The 18037-nt window shown below is 38.3% G+C and overlaps 1 protein-coding gene across 3 annotated transcripts in view; it reads right to left on the minus strand.

The window, feature by feature from the left end:
• LOC101170154 (zinc finger, CCHC domain containing 7) overlaps nt 1-18037 on the minus strand; it is a 58955-nt gene that overhangs the window by 18680 nt on the left and 22238 nt on the right. For all 3 annotated transcript variants that reach the window (XM_011474853.4, XM_020702873.3, XM_011474847.4), the window contains 4 exons: nt 6870-6916; nt 6214-6351; nt 5947-6117; nt 242-277 (listed from right to left, as the gene is read on the minus strand). In XM_011474853.4, the coding sequence (XP_011473155.3) occupies nt 242-277; nt 5947-6117; nt 6214-6351; nt 6870-6916 (392 nt within the window). The remainder of the gene's footprint in view (nt 1-241; nt 278-5946; nt 6118-6213; nt 6352-6869; nt 6917-18037) is intronic.

An 18037-nucleotide genomic window follows, 5' to 3' on the forward strand; every position in this document is an offset into this window, starting at 1 on the left:
ATATATCTTCATTAGACCTTAATTTAAGTTAATACAAGTCTCATTTTCTTTGTGAGACTTTATTGTCTTTAGACGGCTTCTTTAAAAAAAACTGAGCAATCATCAGAACCGTTATTGTCCTTTCAACTGTGTGCCTGATTAGACGGACATTCTGTTCCTCATCTGAAATTCATTTTCTGTCTCAAGGCTAATAAAAGCTTGTGTGAGAGCAAACCCTGAAGAAATGAGCTGGCGTACTCACTGTAAAATGGTACTGCCTCCAGATCTCTGGACATGCCTGTAAAACGAAAAAAATAAAGAAGAAAGAACTTTAGAGAGACAATAAAATATGCATTCATAAAGAATTCAACGGAAACAGTAATTCATGGTGCCTTAATGCCTGGAAGAGTAAAGTCACCAACATCAGCCGCAGCACTCTTTGTCACAACGGTAGTCCCCAATGTGGAGGTACTGGTATGGGTAACTTATAAAGCCCTTATATTTTTAAGTTTATAATTTGTTTCTACTTCTACTTTAATTCAATGTGATATCTTCTGTATTTCTTATGTTTTTCCTTTGAACCTTGAGTCTATAATTAAATTCCATTCTATACCATTTGAGAGCAGCTCTTAATATAAAAGACAAAACTGGAGGCCTACCACAGGCTAAAAAATGGTTTTCCTTCATCAAAGAACTGCTGTATGACACAAAATGAGTGCATGTTCTGTGTATACACAATACAAAACAAAAATTTGAATTCGAGATTTAACAGTCGTGCTTTTTAGCTCCAAAGCAGTTCTAATTTTAAACCCTAAAAACGTGTTTGTCGTCTTTTGTCTGAATTCAGGAAAAATTCAGTTTTTTCAGTACAATTATGAAATGTTCAACTACATTTGAGTCACATGACTTACAACAACATATTCTACAATACTGGGTCGACTAAAATCTCCATTTCTGACGAAGTCAAGGTTATTTTTTTTATTACATCATAGATGTACAACTGCAAGTGATGAAATGAGCTCAGATGTTTTTTTTTTTTACCAAAATCTTCCTGCGAGTAAATAAGAATTTATAAATGTCAGATCTTTTTTTCAAAGACGTGTGACCAAAAAACTCTGGATTGGGGTGCAAATTACACAAGGAAACCAATGTTTTTAAGCTTTTTAGCAGGTTTGTATTTCCCCGCAAGAGTAGTGTGGGTTTTTCCAAGGTAAAAGCTTGACTTTACTGCTGGAGATGCCGCTTCAGTGGTGTCGCCGAAATATGCAATGCACCGATTTCCAGAAATGTCAGAGACCCCCTTTTTTTACTTTAAAGAATAAATACATAAATTAAATAAGCAAATATATAGTCAATCTTCTGCTAGAACTTTAGTTGAGATATTTCATCATAATCATCATATGTTGTTCACTAAAGTGATTAGGGCTGGGTTTTAAAACACACACACACACACACCCACACACACACACACACACACACACACACACACACATACATACATACATACATATGAAATGTAAAAATAAGATTTGTACTCAAATTGAAAATAACTGTAAACCTAAAAATATTGCATTTTGTAGTATTTGGTAGTGATATCCAGCCCCTATGGTTTTAGTCTGACAAAATGGCAAGTTTTTAAAAATACTTCAAGAAGCACACATCTCTTCTTTAGCCTCATGCCTCGGTTTTATCGGTATTTTCTTAACAAGTCACCCTGAAGTCAGTCATTCAGTCAGCTAGGAAGGCATCCAGTTGTTCTCTGGCGGTGTGGCCAACGCATTTTCTCTGGGGTTTCTTCACGCTCTTCCTTTAAGTGCTCCAACATCCTTCACCAACCACTGCCTCTCCTGCTGGGAAATTGAAAATACTGCCGCCGAAGCAACAAGATTGATCTACTTCCAGATCTACTGACTGAAAGGCAGCGTGAATAACAATTCCAATTTTAGCCTTTTTTGTGATTTTATGTATATTTTACTCTTGCGTATACTAAAGTTTTGCAACAAACTATCTGTCAATACCAACCACATTATAAGATGCCTAACTTGGCCTGCATTAAATCCTGCAGATGATACAGACAGGTCGGTACTGTTTTAATCCAATATATCTGGATTTGAATGCACAGAAAAGCTCATCTGAATTTCGACGGCTGTATCTTTTCTCCACCTCTCATCTAACTCTTTTTAACAACCCCTCCACCCTCCCATTTGCTCCGTCCCTCCAGACCGCCAGGGTAGTGTGTTGTTGTCGAGGGCGACAGGCGAGGCGAGCGACACACTCGCGCTCCATCAACCGTCTGTCTTTAATGAGAGACACAGAAAGGCCCAGGGGACTGAGACCTGACTCTTTCTCTAACAAACACACATACTAATGCTTTCTGTATAATTTGTGAGTAGAAGATAAAAAGAAAAAAAAGAAAAAAAGTTTTGCACTAGAGGAGAAGAGTAATTACAATGCAACGAAACTTTGGTGTTTTGCTTACTATTGAGAACAATATGCAGAGGAGATGTCAGGGAGAAAGAGAGCACGTGGATCTGGATGAGGTGATGGGAAAGAATGGGTAAAAGATTGTGGGAAAGAAAGAGGTAAGGAGAAAGAAAAATTGGGTTGTGCGTGTCCTGGTATACCCTCTCCCTCTGGTGTTCACCTGGTTACTCATCCGTTACACAGAGCACAGTACATGAATGACTGACGGAGAGGGAGACCGGGGCAAGACAAAAAAAATTAAATCCAGGAGTGAATGGCTGCATGCATATTCCTACATACACTTTTCCCAATTCTATACAGTTTGTGTTAATGTGGCAAGTAAAGAATGCTGCAGGGAGATCATTTTCATTGATCAACCTTATTATAAAGTTACATTCCTTTCATAAGTATCTTGGTATAGTATCAAAAAAATAAAAAAGCCCATACACAAGTCCAAACAAGAATTGTGCATCTGTAAATAAATACCTGCAAGTGCAATATCTGTAATTGTTTAGCAATTTACCCATTTGCCTCAACGTAAAAACAAGATTTACACCTTTAAAAACATTCAAGTGCGTGTTAAAGAAAATGAAAAAAACTGCAGCTGTAAAAATGTTTTGCATACCTGCAAAAAAAAATTCCATTAGGTCCTCTCAACAGCAAATACACACACAATTGTAATTTTCATGATTGCTCACTCAGATTTGCAGACACAAACTCAAGTTACAACCTCAACTGACATAAACATTGTCTCAACTAATCAACACTTTTATCGCATCACCTGCCAATTGGTGTCCCACCTTTTAATAGCTAATTGGATTCCAAAATGTGTCTGATCATTGCAAAATTGCCTTTCCTTCCCTCCTGTTGTACACTTTCTTCCTAAAATTTGGAATTACTACCTACTGCCAATCATCTTGTCAAACAAATTTTTATGGATGCTGTTAAATGAATCATAAAAAGGGATTCATCAAACCAGCCACCCCTCAAGATCTTCAATGAGTGGTTAGCACATAGTACTCTAATCTAAATAAACCAATGTAAGGAAAAAATTGTCAAAATGATAAATGTCCTCATCTGATTTTTAATAGTTTTCAGGCAAAATATGGTGACGTAAAACCTTTTCCATATGGGAACTTTCAGATATACTATGCAGACATGTAATATTTAGAAATGTCATATGAAGAAAATGCCATTTGAATGTAGCCTTTTTTGAGCTTTGTATCACTCCACTTAAAGTTTACTTTTATTTTAACAAATTTCTCAATGAACAAAGTGACATGGAAATTACTTGAAATGTTTGTTTACATTAAGGTTATTGTATGTCAACAGAAAAAACGGTTAAAAATTACAATTATATCTACAGTTTTGGAGGAATTAAACTTTTATGTTTTACATCGATGTACTTAATTGAGAAAGTTCCCGTGTCCAAATATAAGTATTTATATGAGGAAAATTAGGTTACATGAAAAATACTGAATCTAATATTTGGTTCACAGTAAAGCAGCTTGTGTATGCAGGTAATATCACAGAGGTTTACTGTCAACCGTTAGAAAATATATACATTTGAAATGAGCTCTGTGTGTTATTTATTAAAAATTACAGCAAAATCAGATACATACACAAATGAGTTTTGTGACTTTTCCAATGAACTAATACAACAAAAACAAATAGTTTTTTTATTATAAAACGTAGCTAAGAATAAACCTAGACCTTACATTTATCAGTTTTTCTTGATGTTATATACAGACAGTATGATGTTTTCTGTTTAAACTAAATTTGTTCTGTCTGTTTGCAATTAACTCACTGACTCACAATCAACTCGCAGCCATTGTGTGGTTATGAAGTATTTTAAAACAGTGCTAGAAAAAGAAGACAATTTATAAATGATGTCTTTATAATTGAATGTGGAAATTTGACACATTTGCTCAAGTGGCTTAAAGAGCAGACACATTTTCATGCATTTTTCAATAAAAAAACAACCGTTGAATTTTTTGTTTTTTAAATTTAGACAAAACATTTGTATTGAAACACAAAAGTCACTCGTGTTTGTGTATGGGCTGTTTTGGGGACCACAAAAAAGCCTTCTGATGACGTAAAACATTATTGGAAGTGTGCAAAAGATTTTTACAGCTGCAAACCTTTTTTTTTCAGCCGCATTTTATTTACACAAAAATGAATGTGCAAAGTAGTTTTTACAGTTCATAATCTAGGTTTGCTGATGCAAAACATATCTGTTTGTGTGGCTTTTATTTTACAATTGAATACAACTCCATACACTTGGTTTGGCCTTATGTTGCAACTGCGTACGTTAGTTTGTAACCAAGCCTACATCTGGAATTCACAACATGGCAGACATTCAAATAAGCTGTAATTGCTGGAGTGTATTAATTAATATGAACAGCAGTGTGTGCTGACCCTTGCTGCCAAAGAAAGTGGGGGGGCTGGGGGAGTAAGTGAGAGAAATGGGGGCAGATATGCTAGTTAATGTGTTTATTCAAAGCGAATTCATAGTTCCCCCCGTGTGGAGTGACAGGAACTCTCCAAATGCAGTTCCACTCATATTACCACTTACTAAGCATGAGCTCATATCCTGCATCAGCGCCTTTCAAGCTCGCTCACTAACAAATAAAATATTAAACTATTCACATAGACCTGTTGAACTGGTAAAATAATGTACAAAAATTGAAAACAAGCTCTGAGCACCTAAAGCAAATTCTGACAATTTATTGCTTTAGTTTATAAAACCCCAAGTGGCACAAAGGATTCATTTCTTGATTTTCTCTAAAGTTTTCTCCAAAACTCTTGGTTACATAGCTGTTTCTCCCCTTTTTTTCAATCATTTGTTAAAATATTCTCATTCTGACCAAGTTAAAAGGTATGTGACTAGCTGTGTCAAATTGTGGCTGAACGTATAGCCAGTTTGCTGAATCTTTCTCCAGCAGGAATGAGGGCATCTTAGTTTTTTGGGCCTTAGTCACAAGCACACGTACAGGGGGTTGACCCATACAGGTGTGCCAGGTTTTGGGTTGCTCGTGCCCTGTCTCGTGAAGTAAGGATAGTGTAAGTTGCACACACTTATGATGTACAGGTGATGCTTTCGTACGGTGCCCTTACACCACACTCAAGACGTTGGTAAGGTGTGCATACTGGCTCCTTATTGACCTTGCGCAAATGCTGCAGGGGCGGGATGTGCAGGTGATACGCAAGTGCCTGTAAGATGCTAATTTCCCCATTTCTAACAGCTTCACTTGAATGGCACTAACTGCACAGAGTGCAGGTTTCAGGGGGGTAAAAAAAATGAAAAATCCATACAACAGGCCCGTGTCTCACCCTTACTAACCATTAAGTGTTGTTTATGTCATCCGCAGTATGCCCGTTAAAAAAGTGCATGAACAATTTCACTAAACAGGCTCATGGAGCAGTCTACAATCTTTATATATTTTGTACAGGTTTGCCTTTTGTTCTCCCATACCCAGGCATTTGACACAATGAAACACTTACATCAAGAAAGTGCCCCTTCATGCTGCAGCGGTGGCATTGCTTGTACCAGTAGGGTTTTTCGCTGCAGGAGTTGAACAGGTGTCCAGGGTGTCCGCAGTTGTTGCAGTGCTTATTGGGACACTCAATCACCAGGTGACCCGGGGCACCACAAAGAAAGCAGGGTACCAACTTCTGTGTACACACAAGAATATACAAAGTAACTACCTTTTATGTCCTTATGCACAATGTATAAGATCGGCATGCTCCTGTGCACTCATGAGGACTGACTTTTGGCTCAGGGCAGTTCTTGGATAGATGTCCAGTCTTGTTGCAGTTTTTGCAGTGGATGTTCTTCCCTGTGTAGTATCTGTTTTGCAAAAACTGTCTGGTTGTCCTGGAGCTTTTTTCTTTGTTGTAGATCTGAGCCTGAAACATGAAGTTGTTATGCCCATTATTAGCCATACACTTTAGGCTTAAGTCTATTAAGATGAAGGTTTTTTTTTGGTTCAGCTTGAAAAGTAAAACAAGGTCTTCACATGGAGGTACATATGAATGCATAGATAGAAAAATCAATATTGTTTTCTATATTTTCTCTCTTTGGGTCTTCAACAAATCAAAGGCAGCATTTTTCACCCTACCAGTTAATGTCCACGACTGTACTGTAGGTTTAGGGCTTGAGGAGGTGGTAACATAAACTTTAAAACTCAAAAAAAAAACAAAACAAGAAGACAAAAGTCTTCCTGACTTCTCTACAAAGAATGGACTTAACTGACCTTAGTGGGGGTAAAATGTTTGATTCTAAAAAGTTATTTATTTGTAAACTTTATAAATGCAAGTCCCTGACAGCAAGAAAAAAAACTAAGCAAATATTGAATTTTGTCAAAGATAACCATTGAGTGGAACTATATTGGTAGATGGGTTAAAACTCAGTAGCTAGCGCTTACCTCCTTGTCTTTCTCAGACACCAACCAGCTGCCATCTTCATCAATATCTAGGGGAAAAAAAGGAAAAACATAGTCTACCTTTAAAGTTTTACTTTCAATGTAAATATGTTAACCAAAAGGAAGTCAGGCAGAAAAAAAACGGAATTACCAGAACAGGTGTGATTCAAATGAGATGAGATTCATGGCATGAAACTTGGTAGGATTTTATAAGGAGAGTCTGAACTGATTTTGTTATTCCTTTGATTGTGTTAACTGCTGGTCTTTCTACTTTAAGGACACCTACAGTTTGTTTTCTTTCAACTATTAACAGATACAAGATTAAACTAAAAGGTTGACAGGAGAGTCACAGTAAAAACTGGATGCATTCAACTCTATCAGAAAAACTGTGGTATTATTTCTGAATTAAATTTTTTTTTTTACTTTTTAATCATTGATTCTCATTAGGGCTGCACGATATGAGGAAAACTTGAGATATGCGATATTAGTGATCAATATTGCGATAACGATAAATTTGCGGTAAATAAACAAATAGAAAAATCATCATTCCCATTTCATTGCAACAGTTTAAAAATTATACTCCAAATGACCCTCATTGACATGGGGAACAAACATCTAACATAATAGGCCTCCATCTGATTGGTCAACAATGGGAAGGCGTCCATCTGATTGGTCAAAGCATAAAGGGATTTATTTGATTCATTAAATGCTTCAAGCTGCCATAAGATTGTTTTAACACATTTTGGGTTTGCGATTTATTGCGATATTCGCCGTCTTTTGCGATATGCATATTGCAGAGCTGGATATTGCGATAACGATAAATTTGCGGTATATTGTGCAGGCCTAATTCTCATAAAATATGACCATTTTATTTTTACAATTAGATTATGATTAGATTTCTACTGTTAAACTGAAAAGTTGACCTCCAAACCAGCCAACGGTCATTGGCGTATGCCTATATGTTGCTTTTCTATTCTGATTGGAGCCAAAAACACTTAACAGCCCCAGTTCCATTCACCCATGCAAGCACACATTCACATGCATGGTGACAGAGCTGCCATACAATGCGCTAACCAGACCACTGGGAGCAATGGGAGGTCAAATGTCTTGCCCAAGGAAACTTCGACAACACGGGCAGGCAAAGTGAGAACCGAATTTACAACTTTCCTCTCAGAGGTCAACCACTCTACCTCTGCGCCTCAGTCGCACTCATGGCAGAGGGCTGATGAGTTTAGTAAAAAAGCTTCTCCGTTTTTTTCCTCAAAACAAAACTGACTCTTGTGGACACAAACTGAAAGTATTTGTCTTTTTCAGACCTGATGAGTTCTTCACAATAATCGAACCTATAGGGAAGCCTAAACCTTGAGGGAATGGTTTAGTTTCCGGCAAGACAAGGACAAACACATTTACACACTGAAACTGACATAGTGGCAACATCTGTATGAGAGTGGCACTAACAGCACCCTGAGGGAGAGCGCTGTATTCTCCTCAGACCCACAGAACTGTAACTGACATCCAGAAATCCCAGCCTACACACAGACACGTGTACTCAGCATAAATTATGTCCCGATAGCAATGACCCACACAGACTTTCACCAACACGCACTGGCACACCCACATGTCGACCTCCTGCGATTAGCTGCTTGACAGTCTTTAGCCTTTGGACAAACATACAGCCTTGAGCCAAAATTAAATGTTACGCTCTCCTTCTACCCTGCTATTTCTTTTTCTGATTCTCTCCATCCAGCCCTCTTATCACTATTCAGCTCAGCCCTCCTTCCTTTGCTTTCTCTTCTTGTTTTCTAAACCCCACCCCTGGCCCCCCCCACCTCGGGTGAGCAGCTGCAAAGGGAGGTTATCACCTCTCTTCCCTGTCAAACAAATTAAAATGGGGGTGTTTGGATGGAGCTTCATTTTGCCACGACCTTCACCTCTAAAAACACACACGCAAATGCACAAACTCTGGCACAGGCTACTTGCAGGTTGCCTGTGCTCTAAATTTTGGTAATAAACTTTTGAGTAATCCTTTTGGGAAACTAAAAGCCTTTATACCCCATTTTCATCAACAAAAATTATTGCAAACAAATATCTCCTATTGGATAGATGTTAAAATACATGAAGCCTGGAGATCATTCAACTTAAAGACCCACTCCAATAAAAATCAGGATTTAGGTGTTTGTAACATTTTCTGTAACATTTACGTGTCTGTATGTAGGCTGGAAAATGGATTTCTCTCATGATGGAGAACAGGTATAAAGAAAATTAAGCTTACAATTGCATATCTGAGTACTTCTTTATTCAAATCATGATGAATCAAGAACAGATGTAAACACGCCATTGGAAAAAGCTTGTGGATGTGATCTAGAAGCTGCTACAGCAAGCCACAAGCTCCCTGCTCCACTCCATTCTGATGTGTCCGCTTGTAGTTGAGTACATCATTTTCCTTGTCGGAGCTGGGATCTGGCTCAAAAGTGTACGGCTGGATAGCTCCAATATTGCTCTCCATTTTTGTTGCATCGGTAATGTGAGGTAGAGGGTGTGAGGGCTGTGAGATAGCAGGAGAGAGTGTAAACAAAAAGATGATGGGAAATAGAAAGAGGCCAACTTTGCACCAACGGTCCCGCCCATAACTCAGAGGCAAATTTTGAATGAACTCTTGCCGCTCTGCAGAAACTATGTTTGCTAAAAACATTCATATTTAAAAAAACACTGGGAACGCTTTGAAAATAGATCAAAAGATGACTGGAGTGGGACTTTATTCTGAAAATACTTTTTCAAAGAGTTCTAAATTGCAACATCTTTTTTTCTTTCGAGCCGTTATATTTTTCTTTACACTGGCAGGTTGAATGGATATTATTAAATTTCCCAAGTTTAAATCATTTCATTTGACAAGAACCATATGTGGCCCCTGAAGACCCTTGAGCCTGTCTGAACAGGTAAATAAAAGAATGACGTCAGAGTAACAAAGCATTAAAATGACGGCATCGTGGAACTCTTTTTTCCTACAAGCTAGTTACTACTAAATGTGAAACCAAAAGGAACATAGGAAACTTTACAGGAACAAACACTGAAAGTCTATAAACTATGGTGTACAGTGGAAAAAGAAACCTGCACTAAAACTGAAAAAACTGTTTGGAAAGTTTCAGTTTAGAATTAGAACAAAAAGGACTTCAACCTGCAAGTTACTTTTCTGATTTCCAATTAGGTTCAAAATCTAAAGTCACTGGAGCCAAGACAGCTAGTTGCAGCAGTCTGGATTCATTCCAGCATAAAATGGACTAATATTGCTAAAAAAATAAACATACTTAAAGTCTGGATCATATTTTTTCTTTTACTCTCTATGGCTAAATCGAATACCGTAATGGATGAAAGTATAGGTGCCTCTTGATATAAATTGCGCATTGAGGGGCCGGTTTTGGTCCTTTGAATGACAGGTTCCCTCCAGGTTATCAGGTTAAAACTTGTTCACAGCCATCAGGCTTTCATGTCCCTTTGCATTTTCTGAAAGGTGTGGGTCAAAAATTTCAAAAAAGGTCAGTGGATCATGTGGCGACACTGTCAATCACTGTTATTTTTCAATTCAATGACCTACATTACTAACTACTTATTTGTTATATCTGTTACACAGAGGTATTTCTATGCTGTACATAGAATCCTACGATATGGTTGAGAGCAAAATTTCCTGTTAACTAAGATTTATCAAAATATACTCAATCATGCTCTGCTCATAGTGTTTATCTCCCTAAACTGGTTATTGACTTAAACTTTAGTAGCAATTAGGTCTACATGCCTAAATACACTTAAATATTTTAATATTACAAGATTATTAATTATAGTCAAATAAATTGTAATCAAATTCCTTTAAGTTTAAAATTAAGCTATGTTAAATCTTAGAAAAAACTCAAGAACATAACTTAAAGAACATAGTATTTGTATTAATACAAGAAACTAATCAAATTAATCAATAAAAACAAAAGAAATTAGAAACCCAATGTCTGAAAGAGTAAACAGCACTTTTTGGGGGAAAATTACAAAAAGATTTACTTAAAAAAATGTTTAAAAAAATTGGTCATTGCCCCATCATTGACTTTTACTGTACCTTTTTCATATAAAGTCAAGACCATAAATGTTAGGACTAAGACACATTCTTTCTAATTTACTTTCTGTACATTACCACAGTGAATTTTAAAAAAAACAGCTCAGATGCCATTGAAGTGCAGACTTTCAGCTTTTATTCTGTGGGTTGAACAAAAAGATTGCATAAAAATGTGAAAAACTAAAGCATTTTTTAAACACAATCCCTTCATTTCATGGGCTCGTAAGTAATTGGACAAATGAAATAACTGAAAACAAAATGGTCATTACTAATATTTGGTTGAAAACCCTTTGTTGGCAATGACAGCCTGAAGTCTTGAACTTATGGACATCACCAGATGCTGGGTTTTTTCTCCTTCTGAATGCTCTGCCAGGCCTTTACTGCAGAGGCTTTCAGTTGCTGTTTGTTTGTGGGCCTTTCTGTCTGAAGTTTAGTCTTCAACAAGTGAAATGCATGCTCAATTGGGTTAAGATCAGTTGACTGACTTGGCCATTCAAGAATATTCCACTTATTTGCTTTAATCAACTCCTGAGTTGCTTTGGCTGTATGTTTTGGGGTGTTGTCCATCTGTATTATGAAACGCCTCCCAATCAGTTTGGCTGCATTCACCTGGATCTGTGCAGACTGTATGTCTCTGAACACCTCAGAATTCATTGGGCTGCTTCTGTCCTGTGTCACATCATCAATACACACTAGTGTCCCAGTGCCACTAGCAGCCATGCACGCCCAGACCATCACACTGCCTCCACAGTGTTTTACTGATGATGTAGTGTGCTTTGGATCATGAGCTTCTCCACGCCTTCTCCATACTTTTCTCTTGCCATCATTCTGGTAGAGGTTGATTTTGGCTTCATCTGTCCAAAGAATGTTTTTCCAAAACTGTGCTGGCTTTTTTAGATGCTTTTTAGCTAAGTCCAATCTAGCCTTCCTGTTCTTGAGGCTTATGAGTGGCTTGCATCTTGCAGTGTACCCTCTGTATTTACTTTCATGCAGTCTTCTTTTTATGGTAGACTTGGATATTGATACGCCTACATCCTGGAGAGTGTTGTTCACTTGGTTGGCTATTGTGAATGGGTTCCTCTTCACCATGGAAATGATTCTGCGATCATCCACCACTGTTGTCTTTCGTGGATGTCCAGGTCTTTTTGCGTTGCTGAGTTCACCAGTGCTTACTTTCTTTCTCAGGATGTACCACACTGTTGATTTTGCCACGCCTAATACTGTAGCAATTTCTCGCATGTTTTTTTTCTGTTTTCTCAGCTTAATGATGGCTCCTTTCACCTGCATGGAGAGCTAGTTTGACCGCATGTTGTCTTTTCACAGCAAAATCTTCAAAATGCAAGCATGAGTCCTTTAATCAACTCCAGGCCTTTTATCTGCTTCACTCATAATAAAATAACAAGGAAATTGCCCACACCTGCCCATGCAATAGCATGGAAGTCAATTGTCCAATTACTTACGAGCCCATGAAATGAAGGGATTGTGTTTAAAAAAATGCTTTAGTTTTTCACATTTTTATGCAATCTTTTCGTTCAACCCATGGAATAAAAGCTGAAAGTCTGCACTTCAATGGCATCTGAGCTGTTTTATTCAAAATTCACTGTGGTAATGTACAGAAACAAAATTAGAAAAAATGTGTCTCTGTCCAAATATTTATGGTCCCGACTGTAGTTTCTTTTTTAATAAAACTGAATTTTATGAAAGATAAATTCTATATTCTGTCCTTCACCAACATCTTTCTGTACACGATGCAGCAACTTTTAGTTGCTGTGTGGCTTTTTTCACATTGGTGTTCCTTAGAAATCATATTCTAATATATTATGTAATTTATCTTTAGTAAGTATGGTTAAACTGCAATAATAGTTATATTGTACATTGGGTATAAAAGACTGAAATTGTATGCTTTCTTTCTGACTTACTGTCAAGCCAGAGTAAGATATTTGAGTATAGTTAGTTATGGTTGTTCTTGTAAAGGGAGTAGGGGGAAGGGGGTATCCCAGTACTCCTTTACTGTGAACGGACAAGGGGCCTCTGCAGGCCATGTCTATGTGTGTTTGCACGCTTAGCTGGTGTTGCACAACAACCACTATCCATCCAAAGGGTACGTTGAAAAAAGGCAAGGGTTAAAGGTGTGTATTTGTGTGTAGAGTGCATCTGTGTGGGTTTAAATGCGAGTAGGCGTTAGTGACTCAACGAAAGTCATTCCCCACGCATCTCCCAGGGGAACTCCCCAAATAAAGAGCAGGAAGCTTTCCCTTAATCTAAGGGCCACCCCCATCTCACCAGCCCAACACACACAAGGATAAAGGGTGAAGCTCTTTGTCACGGCCGAGGAATCAAACACATGGGTGGGGTGGGGGGTCTGTTGTTTCTACACTCGGGCAAAAATATGCTAATCAACCTTGAGGCCCCGCTCAAAACCAAACCAGCAGAGCCTCGTTCCTTCGCGGTGCGGCAGATCTGAAGGAGTCTGGAGCTACAACAAGCAGATGGCAGCGGCTTCACCAAGCAGTTCAGCAGACTCACCAGAGGCATCCTCCATGTTGACTGCAACTGTTCAATTTTAACTAATCTAATGGCAAAGCAGGTTTTACATCCATCTTGGTGGTCTACACGTCCTTAGATGAATAAATGGAATAATGCCTTATTAGTCCTTTTGTCAGTGAATGACAGGAAAAAAACAATTTTAGCCCACGTGTCATTTCATCTGATAGAAATCTGAAAGTTTTCACGGATATTCCATGTGCAACATTTGCAGAGGATTACATCAACTTCAACTCTGCAGGGCAACTATCGCATTATCTCATCACTCCATTGTCAGGGGTAATGCAACACAATGGCATGGAAGAGAGGGAGACAGAAACAGAGGGAGGGACTGATCAGTGGAGAGAACGCGACAGATGCTACCTGTCTGTCTCAAAGGTACCCTGATTACTAGAAGATGAGGAGGAGAGGGGAGGAGGCTGCATGCCTGTTCATCAGCCCCGGCAGAACAACAAACAGAGAAATTGAGTGTGTGCGTATCTGGCTGTGTGTGTGTGTTTGCGTGTCAATGCGCTGAATGTGTCCCTTCCACCAGTGAGAGCAGAACGGAAGTGTACATGTGGCTAATGAACCATGAACCCCCAGCTCTCCTGGGGTGAGGCGCACACACAAATGGGATGAAGGTTCCGACAGGATGGTTTAAGTCTGATAAACCAAGGACAAGACAGAAAATGCCATGTGCATGGCTCACATGCACCTGCAAATACTCATTAAACGTTTTTCTAAGAAATATGTGAACATGCGTGGCGTCCTCTGCAAGCTGTCCATCAAAACAATAGTTGAGGCTTAGACTGACCTGCTCTACCCAAATCCTGTTGTGACACTTAGTCAGTATGCTCATTGGTCATGCTGTTGACCAAGCCCATTAACACACCAACCAGCAGGACACAACATGGGAGGGAAAAAAGGATGTCCCCCCTCCAAAATTATGGTTATCTTTGACACTGAAACGGGCGGGATGGATTACATCGACCACAAGCACAACACTGGACAATGGCGAGGCTGGGCGGGAGTTTTCTGGTTCTGCGTTGAGTATTTATACATCACAAACATAGTCAGGTCTTCTTTATAACATTGTGCTTTCTTACAGCTTTGCACTCAATATCATTCAACACATTTAAGCCTTTAAAACATAAAGGATGGAAAGAAAGCAGAAAACAAGAACAAGTTTTTTAAAAAAGTTAGCCAGGAGGGGATAGGACACAGTATAAGAAATAAAAAACAGGAAGCTAAATGAAGATGAATGTTGAAGAAACTAGGAGATGGTAGAAGCATTAGGGTATTGCGGTGATTATGAAGGGTGTTGAACAAGGAGTCACATGTGTGTTTTTACACACATTTATGGAGATGTTTGCAAAAGAAGGTTATCGTCAATCTGAACAGATCTTTGAAATTTCAAGCTGCAATTGGGTCTCTCTTTATTTTCCCCTTTACAATTGTATTTTTGCTGCAGGATAAGGATTTATTAAAAAACTTTTTTTTAAACTTCTACCATTGTGCAGTGCACATGATGATTGATGATCAGATGGTGTAAGTGTACCACACTTGAAAAAGAAAATCCATCAATATATGACATTAATAGGAGGCACATTCTGGCTCAGGATGGGAAAAATGTATTAATCAAATATGAATGAACGTCACCAACATGCAGTCCTGCACATTTGGGGGTGTATCAAAAATAAAATCATTTTTAGGATGTTTGCCACAAAAAACATGATCCCATTTTGCTGTCTAATGTAAGTATTAGAACAACTTATACTGCAGGTTTCTAGTGAGATAAAGTTTGTTTGTTAGGTTTATGATGATGTGGTTTGCGATTTTTATTTATTCAGGAATCTTAACAGGACAATACCTATGAGTGTGTTTCTTTCGAGAAGAATCCAAATCCAGTTAAAGCCACACAATAATACAGGACATTTGTTTCTTTAATAACCCTAGTATCATATAGCAGTTTGTTCTCATACATTGTCACTACACGAGGTTATAAGAGGAATACTACCAAAACAGCAATTGACGAAACAAAGTAGAGAAGAGAAACAGATTCCAATAATCTGTAAGTTTAATACTGATTCAGTGTTTAATTTACAACGGTTTTCCTGGCAACAGAATAACAGCATAATTAGTAAAGGTCATTCTTTACTCGACTAACGATATTTGCTTTATACTTTAATTAGTTTTGTTTTAATTTGATGTACTTGTTAATCATCACATTTAGAACCGTGCAAAGAAAAGTCTTGATCTTCAGTGAGTAACACAGAACAGCTGATTTTTTAGAACTACTGATGATAAATCAAGACCTTGCATGTTGGTTAGGTTTGGGCTCATTCAGGAAGTGGTAATCACATGTCATTAGCTCTCATCTTGTCAGATTGCCCTGACAGATGAATGAAAGAAAAGCAGCCGAGAAGACGTGAAGCCATGATCCCGACACATCCAGCTGAAGGCAGATTAAAGGAAAGCAGTGCGTCTATCAAAGACTCTTAAGCTTGTCTGTATGATTGTCCTCATTCACAGCTTTGAAGGATGGATTAGTTTTAAATCAACATTTCAATAACCAATTATTCAGTCACAAATTGTGACATTTGGGGAAATAATCCAACGTAAAAAGGATCTTTTTGCTGTCAATATCCTCCAGTTTCTTGGTTGTTGAGAGGTAACCAGATAGCTGTGACACAATTTACAACAACAACATACATGACATACAGCGGTCTCTCGCTAGATTATGGATTACCATGTGGGGTCTTGCTGTTTACTTTTATCAGCATAATTTCGCTATTTTTTTTTTAATTCAACATTCTGATTGGCTGTTGAATTTGTCAATCAATCAATCTCCTCTGTGGTGTCTCCTGTACAGAATGCATTCAGTTTGCCAAATCTACATAAATCTTCAGTCCCTATCGGATCTTTATTTTTATTTACTGGACTTGTTTTTTTTTTTTGTGAAGCTTTGAACTTTGAGAGTTCAAACAAGAAAAAAAAAGTATGAAAATGTTCATGTCTATATGAGAAAAGTATATTAAGTGTGTGGTGAGGGGCTTTACAGCTGAAGACATCTATAATTTCACTTTGCGAATTTCACGTATTGCTGTTTTTTTTTAGAATGTAACCTCAACGATAAATGAGGAAACATTTACATGCCCTTTATTGAACTATTAATGTTAGCTCAAATACATAGAATTGCATCTCATTTAGAAACTACAACTGCTGGAGAGGAATGCCCTTCCTGGATCAAACCCTCAATCTACTGGCTAAAACCCAAAACAATGCACACTGGGCAACAGTCGGGAGGATATTCAACTGTAGGAAGACATACAGCCTGTGTCACATATGAACACACTTTGGATCCATCCATTTATTTTGGCAAACAGCCCCTAGAATGGTGAGAAAGGTAGAGGGCTTGTAACCAGCTGGTTGCAGGTTTGAGCTTAGCTGCCATCACAGTCCGCTTGCGTCAAGACCATCCAATAAAAACTGAATACACAAGTCACAAATGGTCATATGGATTTCTTTGCTGTGGGGATTTTTTTTAAATGGGGAGCAGCCAAAAGAAAAAAAAAGTTCATTTAAGATCGGTGTGATGAAACCAAAAGCTTCAATGATTATTACTTTGACTCCTACTCATTAAGTGACAAAGGAACTGAAAAAAAGGCCCGTGTTGATCTTGCTTTAGCGGCCAACATATTTCAACGGTCCATCCCTCATCATCCAATATCCAAGACTTCCAATACGAGTGACATGCATAACACCACCCCACCCCCTTCACCCGGTCTGCCTGTACCGCCCTTTTACCGCACCCCCTTCCACGCCACGCTGGCAGCAAGGGCAGGGCAGGTGGCCAAGCCCGTCAGTCAAAGAACCATCGCCACGCGGCTTCACCACAGACACCAATTACCACACAGCAGGGGCGCGGCCTGGCAACCGCATGGCAACCACATGGTCCAATCAGGGTACACAACAACAGGGAGCAAAAACTGCCAAGAAAATTAAACGAAGCAATGTGTGTGTATGCATGCCAGTGTGTTTGTGTGTGTGTTTGCAGGGCAGGCATGTTGGAGCTTTCCAAAGCTAAGCCAGTACAAATCAGGGAGCTAACAGAAGACAGGTAGTCACTGTGTCCTTTTAATATCCGTTTGCTTTGTTCGCTGTGCTGTTTCAGTTCTAACAAAACATATCTTAATCATTCTGTGAACAATTTCTCATTGAATAATTCTAACATGATGCACGTGGGAGAGTTTTTGCCTTTTAATGTGTTTAAATGTGATGGTATGCGACATTTTTGCACCTGCAAAAAATGATGAACGCAAGGGACAAAGTCCTAAATGTAAACCAAGTAGCTTTGAGCTTTACTTTAAAAAAATGTAAATAAATAATATTATACAAACAGTTTAATTTAGATAACACTGATACTTTCTGTTTAATAAACTCTTTGGTCTGAAAAGCTAATAAGTATACAAACCAATTCAACAGGTTTCAGTGGATTAAGTCAGGAAAATAGTTTTTAAGCAATTTATTTATTTAACCGTAAGAAACT

The sequence above is a fragment of the Oryzias latipes genome, assembly GCF_053564925.1.
Source record: "Oryzias latipes strain Hd-rR chromosome 1 unlocalized genomic scaffold, Olatipes_Hd-rR_3.1 chr1_Y".
NCBI lineage: Eukaryota > Metazoa > Chordata > Actinopteri > Beloniformes > Adrianichthyidae > Oryzias > Oryzias latipes.